The sequence below is a fragment of the Dreissena polymorpha genome, chromosome 3 (assembly GCF_020536995.1).
Source record: "Dreissena polymorpha isolate Duluth1 chromosome 3, UMN_Dpol_1.0, whole genome shotgun sequence".
Classification (NCBI taxonomy): Eukaryota; Metazoa; Mollusca; class Bivalvia; order Myida; family Dreissenidae; genus Dreissena; species Dreissena polymorpha.
Window position 1 is genome coordinate 127,564,447 of NC_068357.1, and position 21,503 is coordinate 127,585,949.

A 21,503-nucleotide genomic window follows, 5' to 3' on the forward strand; every position below is an offset into this window, starting at 1 on the left:
CACCAGAGTGTGCGACCCAATCACCAACGACCAGCCTCTGCAAGAAGTGGACGAGTTCATTTACCTAGGCAGCAAGGTCACCACAGATGGAGACTGTGCAAGGGAGATCAACACGGGAATCAGCAAAGCCAACAAAGCCTTTGCAATGCTGAAGCCCATCTGGAGGACCACAAGTCTTAGCATGCACACCAAGCTCCGCGTCTTCAAGAGCAAGGTGCGGAGCATCCTTCTATATGCTGGCAGACCACTGCTACCATCCAGCGCAAACTGGAAGTCTTCCAGAACAAGTGCCTGCGACGGATCATGAAAGTCTTCTGGCAAAACGTGGAAGAGCGTGCAAACAGCATCGTTGAGACTATTGCTTTGGGGAAATGGAGATGGCTAGGCCACGTCTGCAGAATGCCACCTACTTGCTACCCAGGGAGGCACTGAGATGGACTCAACAGGGGAAAAGAAACCGTGGACGACCGAAAGAGACGTGGCGCCGAACTGTGAATCGAGAGCTCAAGAACAGAGGCCTCACTCTGCAGACAGCACCCGCAACAGCAGCTGACAGACCAAAGTGGCGCTCCCTTGCCGTCGCCTCAAGCACCAGATGGCACAGAGGGGATAGAGTGAGAGTGAGATTTTTTAGCTAAAACACGTAAAAAATGCAATATCATCACAATCATTTAAGTATTGATTTTTTCATGATTATAACTTCTTAGCAAACTTAAAGCAAATATTAACAAATATTGGTAAGCAATTTGCACCTCCCATTAAACGGGTACAAAAAATCCTAACCTTAAGATACTTTTGCTAATGGAATTAAAATCTCTTAAGAGTATCAACAAAGTAAATGTTGCAAACTGGCCACACACAAAAGGCAAATGTTGCAAACAGGCCACACACAAAAGGCAAATGTTGCAAACATGCCACACACAAAAGGCAAATGTTGCAAACAGGCCACACACAAAAGGCAAATGTTGCAAACAGGCCACACACAAAAGGCAAATGTTGCAAACAGGCCACACACAAAAGGCAAATGTTGCAAACAGGCCACACACAAAAGGCGATTGCAAAGTCTCAACATGACTATGTTGTGCTCAGGTGAGCTTAAAACAAGAAAAATGTTCGCTTTAAAACTGGTCTTACATTTCATATGACTGCGTATCGTTTTGTCCATAAATGTAGATTATATTTAATGTTTTTTCCTGGACATAAATTTAAACACTAAGAACTTCTTCCAATTTTAATTTTTCAGCAAAAAATAAACATGATAAAATGACTATACCAAATGAAATAATTATCTAAAATGAATTTAAAAAATAACACAAAAAAGGAAAACAATTTGTAATGTCTGTACAAATGTTCAGCAAATCACAAATAAAAAGAAACCTAATGCTTCTACAGTATTGTATTGAGTTTTTTCTCGATAAATGACATTTTTATGACACTATTAACAATAAAGAAAATTTCAATACAAATGATGAAAAGCTTTAATGCTTTCAGCATCAACAATTTAACAACAACAACAAACTCAATAAAACAGAATGGTCATACACTTGATTGCGTAATAAACATAACCATTATATAAAAAGTAGCAAAAACAGACAACTTTTGATTCACCGATCTTTATACAACAGAACTTAATATTTGAATGTCATATCCTTGACTGATATTTAATAATCAAACATTGAACATGGAGATCAGAAGCAAATTTATCTGAGAATAAACACAGCGAGTTAATTAAAGTTTGTCAATGTGCAAAACAGATCTCTTTATAAGGCAAATGGCATTCACACATAAACATTCAGATCTCATAAAAGTCTCCGCACCACAGCCTTTTAATTTTACACATGATCGCTTATTGAGACAGACTTAATCCTCGGCACACTGTTATTGCAAGTCTACTTGATGCAAAGGGGCCAGAATCTAGAAACCTAGTACCAGTTCTGGTATATGTTAACACTTTGAATATGTAATATGTCTAAACTGGCCAGAAAAATTGGGAATCACTGACAAATGAAAGAAACAACTAGTAAGTTTATATGTGATAATCAATTAATACTTAACATCAATTACTAGTATATGAACTTAAAACATGATAGAAACAGATAATGGAAATGAACAATTTTCAGTCAAGGTTAAAATATTGCTTCAGATGTTGCAAGAATATAACTAATATTCTCCAATCAGTACATAGAACACACCGACCCATTAATATCTGTCTACACTTGAGTTCCTGGTAGTAGGTTCTTCACTTGATCCCACCTTATCTTGTGACACATGTGCAAGACCTTTTCCCTCTGACCCTATCGCGTACTTCTGGCCCCTGGTGGCCCCATAATTTGTTGCTCGAGCTCCTTGTGTTTAGCGGTCTCCAGATGAAGGGCAAGCAGTTGAGGAGTCGGGCAGTCCAGATCGCACAGCTCACATTTGATTGGTCGACCTCGAATGTTCCTGAAATGTGTCATCTCAATATTTAGACATGACATTGAGGTGCTCCGGTAACTGTTTTCAACATGGCCATGGTGTAGTGGATATGGTGTACGCCTAGCGACCAGGAGGTTATGGGTTTGCTCCCAACTGTTGAGAGCAGTCTCAAAAGACACCAAGTACTGGTTCTACCCATGAAACGACTCCAGAGTGATTTAGGTTTACACTAACAGTGTTCAACTTATTAGAAATAAAAAACATATGAAACTCGAAGCAAACATGTATTTTAAAGCATATAAAGTTTGTAATTTGTATTATTATATTTGAAAATGAGGAAACAAAATCCTGCCTTCTTAGCTTTTCAAAGCTTCCTAAGGTACTCTATTAAGATAGTATTTTTACATAAAATGCATGGAAAATACAGTTTCACAGTTCACAAAATGAATTTAAATTGAGACTGAATGCAACATGTACAACATGGTTTCTGAAAATCAGGTAAAAGTGGATGTAAAATTTTGTAAACACACATGTCAGTATTTAAATTACCCAATTTGTAGGGTACGCTTTTTTACACTTATGATTGCATGTGCTAAATCTGGACTTTGGGTAAATAGTACCAACAATCGGATTGAGTTGGCCATAAAATACAATGGCAGTTGACTAAATTTTCAGAAGCCACAAAACAATATGACCAAAAATAGATACAACTGATTTTTTCCATCATTTCTGCTGATGGCTTCTGGATTTCTAGACAGGCAGCAAAAAACAAACAGCTTCAAAGCCGTCAAATCAGCCCTCCTCTTTTTTACAACAATTAAAACCAGTTTTCACAAAAACTAATTTACTTCTGGAATTGTTGTGTTGAATCAACAATCTTTCAATACGCCATGGACCACATGCACCCTGAAAGAGCACAGTTCACTTGACGACTGCCAAAAGACAAATATTTAATCCACCCAAAACAATCTAAAACACAAACATACAAAAAATCAGAAGTCACAGACTCATAGTGGAGTAGTGGATATGGCTTCACAGGCTTATCTGGGACAATACTTAACAAACGTGCATTAAGCCCTATTTTCCCACAGCTAGGCAGATTAAAAATTAAAACAAAATCCATAGTCCCATACTTAGCAACGACATCCCTGAGCATCTGCAGGTGTTTGACAGCATTCTGCCTCTGTCTTTCTCCCTCTGTCACCTGGTCCAGCCCCTCTAGCTGCACCAGGCCAGAGTGCAGGTTGAGCAGGGTCTTGAAGTCACCGAGGTTCACAGGCTGCCGGATGATGTCGTCTGGGTCCAGCTGGTTCCAACAGTACATGTTCTGGGGGTACTCTATAGTGCACGGTTCCCGGCGTTTCTGCAACACTCTGCAAGAGGATCATGGGTAGTTTAATTTTTCACAAATTACTGAACAATTTGTAAAGAGATAAGTGTTATGGAATATGATACAAACAGCCATCATCTGTTCGATTACTTTAAGTATTTTCTATCTCATAATCTATCTCATTTTAAAACAATTCACCAATTAGAAAGCTCCTCACATAAGAGGTTTGATTTTGATTGGCCACTAATGATAAAACTCCTTACAAAAGAGGTGTGATTTCCATCAGCCACAAATTAGAAAGATCCTTAAATACAAGGTTTGATTTCTATGGGCTACCAATGACCAAGCTCCTTACATAAATTTTTATTTCTATTGACCAATTTTGAAGACTATAACCCAAATTAGGCTATTTATTTTGTGTACTTAAGGGACCAGATAAGAAAATGATATCGAGAGGCGAGAATCATGTCTAAATCTCACTGCATGATCTGCAGACGTGCTCTCTTCTGTATCTTGTAGACAGCGTCAGGTCCCCATGAGGCCACCTCCTCCTGACTGCCAATAGCAAAGTTGATGGCCATACGCACTGCATTGATCTGAACATGTAACAAATATCATAAAACGTAGATTAAAGCCTTGCTCTGCGAAAATAAGTTTACGTCTATAAATAGGTCAGTGTCAAGGTTAAAATAAGGTCAGGTGATGAGGGTGTGTTGAGGAGTGTACAAAGCTAACATCCATTCAAGGATCCAAGCTTTGTAGCTATAGGTATTAATGTTACACAAAACACATTATTTTGAGTTAAGCAATCATTTTGACCTTCTGAAGTCCCAAGGAAGGTCAATATCAAGGTCAAAATGGATAAGGTGATGTGGGTCTTTTGAAACTGTTCAAAGACATTAATTAAGTAATTGTCAAAGCTATGTAGGAAGAAATATTGATGTAAGACGAAACACCTCATGTTGTGCTAACCAAATATTTGGACCTTTTGCATAGTCTTGGTCAAAAGGTGGGTCAATGTCTCAAAGACGTTAGGTGTTGTACATGAATTTTGACCTTCTGCATTAGTTTAACCCTTTCCCCATCAGATGCAAAGTGAAAATGGCTATGTGCAACCAGCATAAAACCAGAACAGCCTGCAAGTAACTCTCAGTCTGTTCAGGTTTTATGATGTTTGCTGCTCATCAATATCTTAAGGCTAAAAATTGAAGCCTTTAAAACTTGAATCTAGTAAGAAAGGTCTTTCTAAGGGACTACAGATGCGTAAAAATACGTATCTAAGTAGTAAGAGTTAAGTGCAAAAGTATGTAAGAGTTAAAATAAGGCCAGGTGATGTGTGTTTGTTGATAGTATTTGATTATCCATGCAAGTATCAAAGCTTTATAGGAAGAATTATTTAGGTTAGACAAAACGCATTGTTTTGGATTATTCTCATGTGGATGGACAGACAGATGGACAGAAATATCGACATGCCCCACCCCCTTACAGCAGCAATGTTCTTGTCAACCACTACACTGAAGGCCAACTCAATGTCTAACCCACTAATATACCACATAACTCCCCCACCCCCTTACAGCAGCAATGTCCTTGTTGTCAAACACCACACTGAAGGCCATCTCAATATCTACCCCACTTGTATACCACATAACTCCCCCCACCCCCTTACAGCAGCAATGTCCTTGTTGTCAACCACCACACTGAAGGCCATCTCAATGTCTACCCCACTCATATACCACATAACTCCCCCTTACAGCAGCAATGTCCTTGTTGTCAACCACTACACTGAAGGCCATCCCAATGTCTACCCCACTTGTATACCACATAACATCCCCCCCCTTACAGCAGCAATGTCCTTGTTGTCAACCACTACACTGAAGGCCATCTCAATGTCTACCCCACTCATATACCACATAACTCCCCCTTACAGCAGCAATGTCCTTGTTTTTAACCACTACTCTGAAGGCCATCTCAATGTCTACCCCACTCGTATACCACATAACATCCCCCCCCCCCCCCTTACAGCAGCAATGTCCTTGTTGTCAACCACTACACTGAAGGCAATATCAATGTCTACCCCACTCGTATAGCACATAACACCCCCCCCCCCCCTTACAGCAGCAATGTCCTTGTTGTCCACCACCACACTGAAGGCCATCTCAATGTCTACCCCACTCATATACCACATAACCCCCCCCCCCCTTACAGCAGCAATGTCCTAGTTGTAAACCACTACACTGAAGGCCATCTTAAAGTCTACCCCACTCATATACCACATAACTCCCCCTTACAGCAGCAATGTCCTTGTTGTCAACCACTACACTGAAGGCCATCCCAATGTCTACCCCACTCATATACCACATAACCCCCCCCCCTTACAGCAGCAATGTCCTTGTTGTCCACCACCACACTGAAGGCCATCTCAATGTCATGGTCAGGCAGGAGGGGCATGCCTGTCTCCTCATCACATCCCAGCCCACATATGGCTCCTATCAGCTGGGTCTTCTGTGCGTTCAACCTGCAAAACAAATGTCATGCAGTAATGTGAAAGAAAAAAGATTCAATTTACTTTAAAAAGTTACTTTCTTTAATAACACATGTGACATACAAACATGGTTTACCTTATAGATAGTTACAGTTAACAGATACATACAGTAAATAACTGTTATTTAGGTCACACATAAAACAATTGCTGTTATTTCAAAGTTGTTTTTTTTAATCTTCTTTTTCTTCTTCATCTAAAAAACAAGAGATGTGTTTGTCAGAAACACAATGCCCCCTACTGCGCTGCTTTGAAGCCACATATTTGACCTTGAAGGATGACCTTGACCTTTCACCACTCAAAATGTGCAGCTCTGTGAGATACACATGCATGCCAAATCTCAAGTTGCTATCTTGAATATTGCAAAAGTAATGGGCAATGTTAAAGTTTTCGGACGGACGGACAGACTGACTGCTATATGCCACCCTACCGGGGGCATACAATTTAATGCTTGATTTGAACTTTGCCATTTTGAAGTTATCTCTATATCAAGACTTCCTGAAAGCACAAAAAAATTTCAGACCTAATGTCAAAAACCTGCTTAAACTTGTCAGACAGAAATGAAAGTAACCAAACCTATAAAATCAACTGCACTTAAGCAATCTCTCAAAAGTATTTTCAACTTTCTTTATATTCATTAACATCATATAGTAAATAAATAACAATTAAATTGAAAAGCATATATAATTATAAAGTTTATTTAAATAAAAACCAAACTAATCTCTGACTAAATGCATAGTTAATACAAAGTTGACTTGTTCAATGTTAAGTTATGCACTTATGTGGTAACAATGATGTTGTATTTAGTGTAAGTAAATAGACTTCATAACAGGGGATTAAGACATCAGAGAAAAAGCTTTATCAGAAATCATTAAAGATCCTCTTATCAGTAAAATTAATTGGGCTAATATTTATACAGTTTACAATTGTATGGCGTAAGGTTAAAAGTTATTAATTAATATTATTGTTAAACAACAACTACTGTATGAGGCTGAGGTGCAGATTTTTTTTAAAGAGCCCATTGCTGTTTTTTTTATTAATGCTTGTCATAAGTGTATTCAGTGAAAGGACGTTGTCAAGGGTGATACCACCAGGTGACATAAAAATATTACAACTTTTGGATGTATTTAGAACATATAGATAAAGAAGTCAAAGAACATAACTTTTTTCATAGCAGATTGGTATTAAATTGCTATGATATTAGTTTGTTTTTGAAGTTACATAAACACAGACTAAAACAATCTGTTGGATGGTTGGACCTATTCTTTGTTGATAAATATTTTACCAACAGGGCTTAAAAAGTGCACATGCATCAAGTATCATCCCAGATTAGCCTGTGCAGTAATCACAGGCTAACCTGGAACAATACTTTCCGCTTTAATTGGATTTTTCATTTTTATTTAATGCTTTCCGGTGGTTTATAGAGAAATATCAGTGAATTAAAACTGATAATTTCACTGTTTCAAACAGATTTTCATTGTTTACTGTGAAATGACGTCATTTTTTGACGAAATGACGTCATCCCAGCAAAATGTTTTAGTTAAACTCTTAAACAATGTATATAAACTGTGAAAAATGCATTAAATAAAAAGAAAATTTGTTGGATTCGGTGGATTATCGATTTAAATTCACTCGTGATCATAGAAAATAAATATTTTCACTCGTGGCTGCGCAACTCGTGAAACTATTATTTTCTATGATCACTCATGAATTAAAATCGATAATCCACCGTATCCAACAAATGTCCTCTATATAGTCTTCTAAACCAAAAACCCATTCTAGACAGAAAGTGAAGACACTGTTTAGCCTGTGTGGATTGGCTACTATGGGAGGACACTTTAAATACATGAACATTAAACCCTGTTTTCCCAAAGCAAGGCTCACCTAAATTCGGCCACAGGTGTGAACAGCAGTGTGACCATCTCTGGCAGCCCTGGCATGAGAGGCATGATGGTGGTATCCCGGGCGATCACTGTGGCGCCACTGGGGTTCAAGCCAACGAAACCAGCAATCATCATGCGCAGTGTCTGCACGTGTGTCTCATCCTCAATGGCGACAGAGTTAACGCTGGTCGGCTCAATTTTTGTTGTCCTGAGATGAATTAATATTAATATGACTGAATAAGTGGGCCTCAATCTGGAAAAATGGGGCTTACTGCATGTGTGTAAAGTGTCATCCCAGATTGGCCTTTGCAGTGCGCACAGGCTAATAATTGATGAAACTTTCCTCCTAAAGTGGATTTTCGTTATACCTGGACTCTCTTTGACAGAAAAATAGTATCAAAGTGAAAAGTGGTGTCCCTGATAGCCTGTGCATACAGCACAGGTGAATTGGGTACGACACTTTAAGCACATGAATTAAGCCCTGTTTTTCCAGGACAAGGCTCAAATTTATTTCATTAAAATACTTAATTTCTTTTAAAATAAAACATGAAAACTAATTGTTAAATTGAATGATTTGCCCAACATTTTACATAGCACACTTAGCAAAACTTAAGTGCATTCCCTAAGAATCTCAGGGAATTACCCAAAGAGCTCTGGGAATTACCCAAGGAGCTCTGGGAATTATACAAGGAGCTCTGATTTCACCTTGTTACTTTATGCCATACTTTCTGAGTATTTTTCTGTGCATATCATACCTTGATCTGCCAACATTAGTCTGCCCATAGAATCTCATCATGTATGGATTGTCTGGCCCAGTCAGCGTTATCTGTCAATACATGAACACATGTCTAGAAGTTGAGCCTAATTCTGGGACAACTGGGCTAATTCAATTGTCTGTAAGTGTCATCTCAAATTAACCTTTTCAGTCCACACAGGCTTATCAGGGAAGACACTTTTCAATTATGGAATATTTGGTTTAAAGGATGTCTCTTCTAAACATGTAAACAAAAATCTAGTGTAGCCGAAAGTGTTGTCCCTGATAAGCCTGTGGGGACTGCAGAGGCTAATCTGTGAAATCACTTTACGCACATGCATTAAGCCCAATTTCCCAGAGCCAAGCTCAATACAATAACTGCACACCAATAACAAATACAGTTACCAAAAATGTGACATATGCTTTAATCATATTCAATGCAATTGGCAATAGACTCACAAGGAAAAACCTGATATATGTTTTATAAAAATGAACCTTAAGGTTCATGCAGAGGCTTCATTTTGAAAAATGTAAGACCCCTAGCATTGAACTCAAATTTGACTAAAGGAAGAGTGCCATATTGAAAATGTATACATATATGCTTTAAAGGATGTTTTTCCTTTAAACTGCTACCAATTTTGTAAATCAACGTATCATAACATCCACAAAATCAATCAAAATACAAAGCGATTTTAACACTAAAATATACATTATTTTCAAAAATCTGAATCATGTTTATTCCACGTATTTCGGCGGAAAATTATATAACTAGTGAATAATATCGACATTGACGAGGGCAAGTTACGCTTAAATAGTAAAAAAAGTTTGCATTTATAGAAATATCAAAACTCGAACACATGTCATTTCATCACCATGGGGGCAGCCATTTTAAAATTAATAAAAATAGAAACAAACATGCTAAAAACTCACTCATCGCCTAATTGACATTCCAAACGGTTGACGATGACAAATGCATTGGATTGTAATCTTTCCGTTGATGTTTGCAAACTGCACGATCAGACCTCATAAACACTCAAAAGAATAACTATGTAAGAAGCATTTCACCAATGTTTACAATCGTTGTCGAATCACATGTACTTTATTATTGCGCATAAAATAGTACGCTTACAGACTGACAGAAAGATCGATACTTTACATCGTTCAATTCATCACGGTATACTATTCTATTGATAATATATAATAATACATCGCTTTAACAATCTAAAAGTAGAAATAATTCTTTTAAACGGAGTTTTTAATAACGAAAGTGAAAACAACGGAAGTTGGATGGATATTCTGTGAGATGCACTTATTTAGTGCGATCTCTTGCTGATTAATGTTAATAGTTGTTTGACTAGTTGCCACCCAACTGTCAAAATAAGTATGTGTTATCTCAGGTATGTGTATACACATACCCGGTTTTCTCACCACTGCACGTGGTTTCGACCGATTTGTTTTGCACATTTTTCTACGGATCACAGCGATGGCCACGCTTACAAATGGGTAGAAGGAATCGAAATATAAAATCAATCGTTTTGCCAATTTCTTTATATTCCTTTACAATTTTATATGTCGTCTGCAATCTATTTCAATTTGAGATGGTTTAAAATTTGCAATTTGGTTGAGAGGTAAATAACAAAATTGTTAAGCCTTTGAAATAGAATTGTGACTCTTATTATCCACCATACCTGGATTTTTAAAAAGTAGTTACGTTTAAGTCATTTTTAGAACTTTGTTTAGGATATTTATCCAAAAAAGGCAGTTGAATAAAAACTCATTTGTTGTTTTATGACAATAATTTTTTGTGAAATGTTGCTAACTTGACCTTGTATATGTATATAGCTTTGTATTTATTCAACTTAAGGTAGTGCATATCCTTCCTAACTTTAGATTGAGATTTTGTAAATTAGTGTAAAAAAGTATTGATTTTAAACCAAAATATGAATAAAGCACACAAATATTGAATGTCAAAAATGTGTTTATGTTATTCTATCCGTCTTTAGCTTTAAAATGATATATAGTTTGACCATATTGTACCACATTCAATGAAGAAAAACCAAAGCGAAGTTTTAATGAATTTTTATCCCCCCCATGAACCTTAACCAATCATAATCATAATTGATTAAAAAAATAATGATGCAAATAACAATGTATAATGGTTTTGTTAAGATTTGTTTGGTATTTTTATCAGTATTTTTTCCATATTATTTTGGAAGTCGTACCAGTTGTAAGTATCCATACTTAATCCACTAATTGCCCTGGTGGAGAATATTAATGTTACCCAGCTACATTTGTATAACAAGAACCTTCTCATTTACAGTACTGCCCTGTACCAGATGAGCTGGCTGAGCAAATTATCAGCTTTTACTGTAAATTAATTTATTTGTGTTGACATGAAATTTTGTGGAATCATAATATATGGCATTAAAGTTGGATGTTAAATTTGCATATTTAAAAAAAGAATGTCTCATATATGAGTTAAGTCCGGAATGTTTGGTTTCGTGGTTGAGACGACCCACAAACAAAACAGAATAATAAGTGTCAGACGAATAATACTAGTTTCACAGAAAATAGCTCGAAAAAGTCTGTATGTTTATGTCTTGAGAGCATTAGAATGGCACAAGCCCAGCCATATACAATAAAGTAGATATGTTTTTGACCAATGTAAAAGTGTTTATACAAGACTTGTTCTAAAAAAATCAGGCTAAAAGGGTCATCCAAATAAGCCTACGCAGTCTGCACAGGCTAATCAGGGACGACACTTTCCACTTTTATGTATTTTTTGTTTCAAGGAATTCACTTCTTAGCAAAAATCCATTTTAGGCGGAAAGCACACGCTTATCTGGGATGACACTTCACACAAATGCATTAAGCCCAGTTTTCCCAGAACAAGGCCCTGACTGATACTTGAACAACCGAACACCACAAAACACAAGGATACCATTATCTTATGGAAAAAGTGATTTTATCAAATTCCAAGCACTTGGCAATTGGTTCAAAAGGAAAATTTGTCTTAATTTTGACCAATGTTAAGTGTTGATATTGACACTGAAGTACTCATGCTGTTGTTAAACTTACGATGCCGCTCCTGTGTCTGGACAGGTCAGTCCTGCCTCTACCCAATAGCTGGGGCTGGCAGTCCAATGTAGCCCCGCCCTCCCCCCCCCTATAGAGAAGTAGTACTCTGTTATACTTACCGTGCCACTCCTGTGTCGAGACAGGTCAGTCCCGCCTCTACCCAGGAGTTGGGGCTGGCAGGCCAGTGTAGCCCCGCCCTCCCCCCCTATAGAGAAGTAGTCCTCTGGACGCTTGGTGTCTGGACGCCCAGTGAACCCCCGTGTGAGGAACAAGGCCTCCTTACGCTGCTCGTTACTTTGCTGCAGTTAGAAAATATGTTTGTCAAATTAGTAAGTACAAGGGTAAATGCATGTGCGTTAAATGTCATTCCAGATGAGCAAGAGCAGTCTGCACAGGCTAATCAGAGATCAGTCTGCACGGGCTAATCAGAGATCAGTCTGCACGGGCTAATCAGAGATCAGTCTGCACGGGCTAATCAGAGATCAGTCTGCACGGGCTAATCAGAGATCAGTCTGCATGGGCTAATCAGAGATCAGTCTGCACGGGCTAATCAGAGATCAGTCTGCACAGGCTAATCAGAGATCAGTCTGCATGGGCTAATCAGAGATCAGTCTGCACGGGCTAATCAGAGATCAGTCTGCACGGGCTAATCAGAGATCAGTCTGCACAGGCTAATCAGAGATCAGTCTGCACAGGCTAATCAGAGATCAGTCTGCACAGGCTAATCAGAGATCAGTCTGCACAGGCTAATCAGAGATCAGTCTGCACAGGCTAATCAGAGATCAGTCTGCACAGGCTAATCAGAGATCAGACTGCACAGGCTAATCAGAGATCAGTCTGCACAGGCCAATCAGAGATCAGTCTGCACAGGCTAATCAGAGATCAGTCTGCACAGGCTAATCAGAGATCAGTCTGCACAGGCTAATCAGAGATCAGTCTGCACGGGCTAATCAGAGATCAGTCTGCACGGGCTAATCAGAGATCAGTCTGCACAGGCTAATCAGAGATCAGTCTACACAGGCTAATCAGAGATCAGTCTGCACGGGCTAATCAGAGATGACACTTTTGTGGATAGAATTCTCTTCAAAACATAAATCCAGTTAAGGTGGAAAGTGTTGTCCTTGATAAGCCTGAGCTCACTGCACATACATTAAGCCCACTTTTCCTAAACAGCAGGTCTTTATAACATGAGTAGATTAGAATTAACACACCAATTTTCTTGCAGCTACCAAAGCAAAATCCCTTTCATAGCGTCACTTGCAAATACAAATCAGACAATTTTAAAAGTTATCTGAGGACAATAGTCACATAAATTTGTTAATGACAACAGTTAGTCAACTTGGCAATCAAGGTCAATCCTGTTGTCTGTGTGAATCAAAATAATAAACTGAAACTTATTATGGTAGCACTCTAGGTTGCCATTTTCTATCATGGCGCATGATATGCAAACAAAGTGAGGAAAAAGTTAATATTTACTATCAAGATTTAAAAAATAAATATACATCTGAGCTTTGGATGTGGGAAAACAGGGCTTAATGCAAGTGCATAAAGTTTTGTCCAAGTCTGCACAGGCTAACCAAGTTAGACACATTCCATCTTAACGAGATTTTAGCTAATACTTTCTTTAAACGAAAAAGTAACATAAAAGAAGAAAGTGTTGTCCACCACAAGCCTGTGGCAACTGCACTTAAACGCATGCATTAAGCCCAGTTTTCCCAGAGCTAGAGGCTGCCAGAGCAAGACTCAATTGTAATTGTGTAATTGTGCTTAGAGTATTTCGGAGTATTACAATAAGGCTATATATTTCAATAAATACTAGTGCAGTAAATTCTCAAAGATTTACACTTATGCTTTGATCTCTTGATTTCCCCAATAAAAAACTAAGCCTCATTTGCATTATTAAGTGACAAAATCCAGAAAGTGTCTTCCCTAATTACAAACATGTAGGTACTTGGGTACTGCAAAGGCTAATCTGGGTTGACACTTTACTACCATGCATTAAGCCTTGCAACAAGTCCAAACCTTTGAGAGGGGAGACTCTTCAGCTTCGTCTGCAAACCCCTCGTAGATGAGTCGACTGGAGGTCGTGAACTGCATGCTGTTGGGCAGCACGTGAATGAGTTCTACCCGCAACACGTCATGAACATAGGAGAATGGCTGCAACACACACAGATAAACCATTTACCACTCATATCTGCGCATTTGGACGCATAAGTGGTCCCTTTAAAAATTAGATTAAAGACATTTCTAAATAAATGCAAGTTTTAAAAGCTTAATTTCCAACCCTAAGCTATCGATGAACAGCAAACAGCATACAACCTGAATTATACTTGCTGGCTGTTCTGGTTTTATGCTGGTTGCATATTGCCATTTTCACTTTGCATCTGAGCAGGACAGGGATAACAGTAAAATGACAGTTGTTGTGGTGGCGTATTGGATATGGTGTCAGACTTGCTATCAGAAGCTACCAGGTTTGATCTGCACTCTGGGAGCCTTGTGAAGTTGTCACATTTGAGACACGGACTTATTACTCCTTCTAGCCAGGAACAGACACAATAGTGTCACATTCGAGACACGGACTTACTACTCCTTCTAGCCAGGAAGCAGACTCAATAGTGTCACACTTGAGACACGGACTTACTACTCCTTCTAGCCAGGTAGCAGACTCAATAGTGTCACACTTGAGACACGGACTTACTACTCCTTCTAGCCAGGGAGCAGACTCAATAGTGTCACACTTGAGACATGGACTTACTACTCCTTCTAGCCAGGGAGCAGACTCAATAGTGTCACACTTGAGACACGGACTTACTACTCCTTCTAGCCAGGAAGCAGACTCAATAGTGTCACACTTGAGACACGGACTTACTACTCTTTCTAGCCAGGGAGCAGACTCAATAGTGTCACACTTGAGACACGGACTTACTACTCCTTCTAGCCAGGGAGCAGACTCAATAGTGTCACACTAGCCAGGTAGCAGACTCAATAGTGTCACACTTGAGACACGGACTTACTACTCCTTCTAGCCAGGTAGCAGACTCAATAGTGTCACATTTGAGACACGGACTTACTACTCCTTCTAGCCAGGAAGCAGACTCAATAGTGTAACATTTGAGACACGGACTTACTACTCCTTCTAGCCAGGAAGCAGACTCAATAGTGTCACACTTGAGACACGGACTTACTACTCCTTCTAGCCAGGTAGCAGACTCAATAGTGTCACACTTGAGACACGGACTTACTACTCCTTCTAGCCAGGAACAGACTCAATAGTGTCACACTTGAGACACTGACTTATTACTCCTTCTAGCCAGGAACAGACTCAATAGTGTCACACTTGAGACACTGACTTATTACTCCTTCTAGCCAGGTAGCAGACTCAATAGTGTCACACTAGCCAGGAAGCAGACTCATTAGTGTCACACTTGAGACACGGACTTACTACTCCTTCTAGCCAGGTAGCAGACTCAATAGTGTCACACTTGAGACACGGACTTACTACTCCTTCTAGCCAGGAAGCAGACTCAATAGTGTCACACTTGAGACACTGACTTATTACTCCTTCTAGCCAGGAACAGACTCAATAGTGTCACACTTAAGACACGGACTTACTACTCCTTCTAGCCAGGTAGCAGACTCAATAGTGTCACACTTGAGACACGGAGTTACTACTCCTTCTAGCCAGGAAGCAGACTCAATAGTGTCACACTTGAGACACGGACTTACTACTCCTTCTAGCCAGGTAGCAGACTCAATAGTGTCACACTTGAGACACGGACTTACTACTCCTTCTAGCCAGGTAGCAGACTCAATAGTGTCACACTAGCCAGGTAGCAGACTCAATAGTGTCACACTTGAGACACGGATTTATTACTCCTTCTAGCCAGGAACAGACTCAATAGTGTCACACTTAAGACACGGACTTACTACTCCTTCTAGCCAGGTAGCAGACTCAATAGTGTCACACTTGAGACACGGACTTACTACTCCTTCTAGCCAGGAAGCAGACTCAATAGTGTCACACTTGAGACACGGACTTATTACTCCTTCTAGCCAGGAACAGACTCAATAGTGTCACACTTGAGACAGGGACTTACTACTCCTTCTAGCCAGGAAGCAGACTCAATAGTGTCACACTTGAGACACTGACTTACTACTCCTTCTAGCCAGGAACAGACTCAATAGTGTCACACTTGAGACACGGACTTATTACTTCTTCTAGCCAGGTAGCAGACTCAATAGTGTCACACTTGAGACACTGACTTACTACTCCTTCTAGCCAGGAACAGACTCAATAGTGTCACACTTGAGACACGGACTTACTACTCCTTCTAGCCAGAGAGCAGACTCAATAGTGTCACACTTGAGACATGGACTTACTACTCCTTCTAGCCAGGAAGCAGACTCAATAGTGTCACACTTGAGACACGGACTTACTACTCCTTCTAGCCAGGGAGCAGACTCAATAGTGTCACACTTGAGACACGGACTTACTACTCCTTCTAGCCAGGTAGCAGACTCAATAGTGTCACACTTGAGACACGGACTTACTACTCCTTCTAGCCAGGAAGCAGACTCAATAGTGTCACACTTGAGACACTGACTTATTACTCCTTCTAGCCAGGAACAGACTCAATAGTGTCACACTTAAGACACGGACTTACTACTCCTTCTAGCCAGGTAGCAGACTCAATAGTGTCACACTTGAGACACGGAGTTACTACTCCTTCTAGCCAGGAAGCAGACTCAATAGTGTCACACTTGAGACACGGACTTACTACTCCTTCTAGCCAGGTAGCAGACTCAATAGTGTCACACTTGAGACACGGACTTACTACTCCTTCTAGCCAGGTAGCAGACTCAATAGTGTCACACTAGCCAGGTAGCAGACTCAATAGTGTCACACTTGAGACACGGACTTATTACTCCTTCTAGCCAGGAACAGACTCAATAGTGTCACACTTAAGACACGGACTTACTACTCCTTCTAGCCAGGTAGCAGACTCAATAGTGTCACACTTGAGACACGGACTTACTACTCCTTCTAGCCAGGAAGCAGACTCAATAGTGTCACACTTGAGAAACGGACTTATTACTCCTTCTAGCCAGGAACAGACTCAATAGTGTCACACTTGAGACAGGGACTTACTACTCCTTCTAGCCAGGAAGCAGACTCAATAGTGTCACACTTGAGACACTGACTTACTACTCCTTCTAGCCAGGAACAGACTCAATAGTGTCACACTTGAGACACGGACTTATTACTCCTTCTAGCCAGGTAGCAGACTCAATAGTGTCAAACTTGAGACACTGACTTACTACTCCTTCTAGCCAGGAACAGACTCAATAGTGTCACACTTGAGACATGGACTTACTACTCCTTCTAGCCAGGGAGCAGACTCAATAGTGTCACACTTGAGACACGGACTTACTACTCCTTCTAGCCAGGAAGCAGACTCAATAGTGTCACACTTGAGACACGGACTTACTACTCCTTCTAGCCAGGGAGCAGACTCAATAGTGTCACGCTTGAGACACGGACTTACTACTCCTTCTAGCCAGGGAGCAGACTCAATAGTGTCACACTTGAGACATGGACTTACTACTCCTTCTAGTCAGGGAGCAGACTCAATAGTGTCACACTTGAGACACGGACTTACTACTCCTTCTAGCCAGGTAGCAGACTCAATAGTGTCACACTAGCCAGGTAGCAGACTCAATAGTGTCACACTTGAGACACGGACTTATTACTCCTTCTAGCCTGGAACAGACTCAATAGTGTCACACTTAAGACACGGACTTACTACTCCTTCTAGCCAGGTAGCAGACTCAATAGTGTCAAACTTGAGACACGGACTTACTACTCCTTCTAGCCAGGAAGCAGACTCAATAGTGTCACACTTGAGACACGGACTTATTACTCCTTCTAGCCAGGAACAGACTCAATAGTGTCACACTTGAGTCAGGGACTTACTACTCCTTCTAGCCAGGAAGCAGACTCAATAGTGTCAAACTTGAGACACTGACTTACTACTCCTTCTAGCCAGGAACAGACTCAATAGTGTCACACTTGAGACATGGACTTACTACTCCTTCTAGCCAGGGAGCAGACTCAATAGTGTCACACTTGAGACACAGACTTACTACTCCTTCTAGCCAGGAAGCAGACTCAATAGTGTCACACTTGAGACACGGACTTACTACTTCTTCTAGCCAGGGAGCAGACTCAATAGTGTCACGCTTGAGACACGGACTTACTACTCCTTCTAGCCAGGGAGCAGACTCAATAGTGTCACACTTGAGACATGGACTTACTACTCCTTCTAGTCAGGGAGCAGACTCAATAGTGTCACACTTGAGACACGGACTTACTACTCCTTCTAGCCAGGTAGCAGACTCAATAGTGTCACACTAGCCAGGTAGCAGACTCAATAGTGTCACACTTGAGACACGGACTTATTACTCCTTCTAGCCAGGAACAGACTCAATAGTGTCACACTTAAGACACGGACTTACTACTCCTTCTAGCCAGGTAGCAGACTCAATAGTGTCAAACTTGAGACACGGACTTACTACTCCTTCTAGCCAGGAAGCAGACTCAATAGTGTCACACTTGAGACACGGACTTATTACTCCTTCTAGCCAGGAACAGACTCAATAGTGTCACACTTGAGTCAGGGACTTACTACTCCTTCTAGCCAGGAAGCAGACTCAATAGTGTCACACTTGAGACACTGACTTACTACTCCTTCTAGCCAGGAACAGACTCAATAGTGTCACACTTGAGACACAGACTTATTACTCCTTCTAGCCAGGTAGCAGACTCAATAGTGTCACACTTGAGACACTGACTTACTACTCCTTCTAGCCAGGAAGCAGACTCAATAGTGTCACACTTGAGACACGGACTTACTACTCCTTCTAGCCAGGGAGCAGACTCAATAGTGTCACACTTGAGACACAGACTTACTACTCCTTCTAGCCAGGAAGCAGACTCAATAGTGTCACACTTGAGACACGGACTTTCTACTCCTTCTAGCCAGGGAGCGGACTCAATAGTGTCACACTTGAGACACGGACTTACTACTCCTTCTAGCCAGGTAGCAGACTCAATAGTGTCACACTTGAGACACGGACTTACTACTCCTTCTAGCCAGGAAGCAGACTCAATAGTGTCACACTTGAGACACTGACTTATTACTCCTTCTAGCCAGGAACAGACTCAATAGTGTCACACTTAAGACACGGACTTACTACTCCTTCTAGCCAGGTAGCAGACTCAATAGTGTCACACTTGAGACACGGAGTTACTACTCCTTCTAGCCAGGAAGCAGACTCAATAGTGTCACACTTGAGATACGGACTTACTACTCCTTCTAGCCAGGTAGCAGACTCAATAGTGTCACACTTGAGACACGGACTTACTACTCCTTCTAGCCAGGTAGCAGACTCAATAGTGTCACACTAGCCAGGTAGCAGACTCAATAGTGTCACACTTGAGACACAGACTTATTACTCCTTCTAGCCAGGAACAGACTCAATAGTGTCACACTTAAGACACGGACTTACTACTCCTTCTAGCCAGGTAGCAGACTCAATAGTGTCACACTTGAGACACGGACTTACTACTCCTTCTAGCCAGGAAGCAGACTCAATAGTGTCACACTTGAGACACGGACTTATTACTCCTTCTAGCCAGGAACAGACTCAATAGTGTCACACTTGAGACAGGGACTTACTACTCCTTCTAGCCAGGAAGCAGACTCAATAGTGTCACACTTGAGACACTGACTTACTACTCCTTCTAGCCAGGAACAGACTCAATAGTGTCACACTTGAGACACGGACTTATTACTCCTTCTAGCCAGGTAGCAGACTCAATAGTGTCACACTTGAGACACTGACTTACTACTCCTTTTAGCCAGGAACAGACTCAATAGTGTCACACTTGAGACACGGACTTACTACTCCTTCTAGCCAGGGAGCAGACTCAATAGTGTCACACTTGAGACACGGACTTACTACTCCTTCTAGCCAGGAAGCAGACTCAATAGTGTCACACTTGAGACACGGACTTACTACTCCTTCTAGCCAGGGAGCAGACTCAATAGTGTCACACTTGAGACACGGACTTACTACTCCTTCTAGCCAGGGAGCAGACTCAATAGTGTCACACTTGAGACATGGACGTACTACTCCTTCTAGTCAGGGAGCAGACTCAATAGTGTCACACTTGAGACTAGGACTTACTACTCCTTCTAGCCAGGTAGCAGACTCAATAGTGTCACACTAGCCAGGTAGCAGACTCAATAGTGTCACACTTGAGACACGGACTTATTACTCCTTCTAGCCAGGAACAGACTCAATAGTGTCACACTTAAGACACGGACTTACTACTCCTTCTAGCCAGGTAGCAGACTCAATAGTGTCACACTTGAGACATGGACTTACTACTCCTTCTAGCCAGGAAGCACACTCAATAGTGTCACACTTGAGACACGGACTTATTACTCCTTCTAGCCAGGAACAGACTCAATAGTGTCACACTTGAGACAGGGACTTACTACTCCTTCTAGCCAGGAAGCAGACTCAATAGTGTCACACTTGAGACACTGACTTACTACTCCTTCTAGCCAGGAACAGACTCAATAGTGTCACACTTGAGACACGGACTTATTACTTCTTCTAGCCAGGTAGCAGACTCAATAGTGTCACACTTGAGACACTGACTTACTACTCCTTCTAGCCAGGAACAGACTCAATAGTGTCACACTTGAGACACGGACTTACTACTCCTTCTAGCCAGGGAGCAGACTCAATAGTGTCACACTTGAGACACGGACTTATTACTCCTTCTAGCCAGGAAGCAGACTCAATAGTGTCACACTTGAGACACGGACTTACTACTCCTTCTAGCCAGGAACAGACTCAATAGTGTCACACTTGAGACACGGACTTACTACTCCTTCTAGCCAGGTAGCAGACTCAATAGTGTCACACTTGAGACACGGACTTACTACTCCTTCTAGCCAGGAAGCAGACTCAATAGTGTCACACTTGAGACACTGACTTATTACTCCTTCTAGCCAGGAACAGACTCAATAGTGTCACACTTAAGACACGGACTTACTACTCCTTCTAGCCAGGTAGCAGACTCAATAGTGTCACACTTGAGACACGGAGTTACTACTCCTTCTAGCCAGGAAGCAGACTCAATAGTGTCACACTTGAGACACGGACTTACTACTCCTTCTAGCCAGGTAGCAGACTCAATATTGTCACACTTGAGACACGGACTTACTACTCCTTCTAGCCAGGTAGCAGACTCAATAGTGTCACACTAGCCAGGTAGCAGACTCAATAGTGTCACACTTGAGACACGGACTTATTACTCCTTCTAGCCAGGAACAGACTCAATAGTGTCACACTTAAGACACGGACTTACTACTCCTTCTAGCCAGGTAGCAGACTCAATAGTGTCACACTTGAGACACGGACTTACTA

The 21,503-nt window shown here is 40.9% G+C and overlaps 1 protein-coding gene across 2 annotated transcripts in view; it reads right to left on the bottom strand.

Annotated features, from left to right (window-relative positions):
- Positions 1-1,217: 1,217 nt before the first annotated feature.
- LOC127871395 (ATP-dependent RNA helicase TDRD9-like) overlaps positions 1,218-21,503 on the bottom strand; it is a 108,075-nt gene continuing 87,789 nt past the window's right edge. For both annotated transcript variants that reach the window (XM_052414300.1, XM_052414299.1), the window contains 8 exons: positions 14,022-14,156; positions 12,119-12,298; positions 8,923-8,993; positions 8,169-8,375; positions 6,122-6,260; positions 4,226-4,341; positions 3,549-3,788; positions 1,218-2,442 (listed from right to left, as the gene is read on the bottom strand). In XM_052414300.1, the coding sequence (XP_052270260.1) occupies positions 2,295-2,442; positions 3,549-3,788; positions 4,226-4,341; positions 6,122-6,260; positions 8,169-8,375; positions 8,923-8,993; positions 12,119-12,298; positions 14,022-14,156 (1,236 nt within the window). In that variant the 3' untranslated portion in view covers positions 1,218-2,294. The remainder of the gene's footprint in view (positions 2,443-3,548; positions 3,789-4,225; positions 4,342-6,121; positions 6,261-8,168; positions 8,376-8,922; positions 8,994-12,118; positions 12,299-14,021; positions 14,157-21,503) is intronic.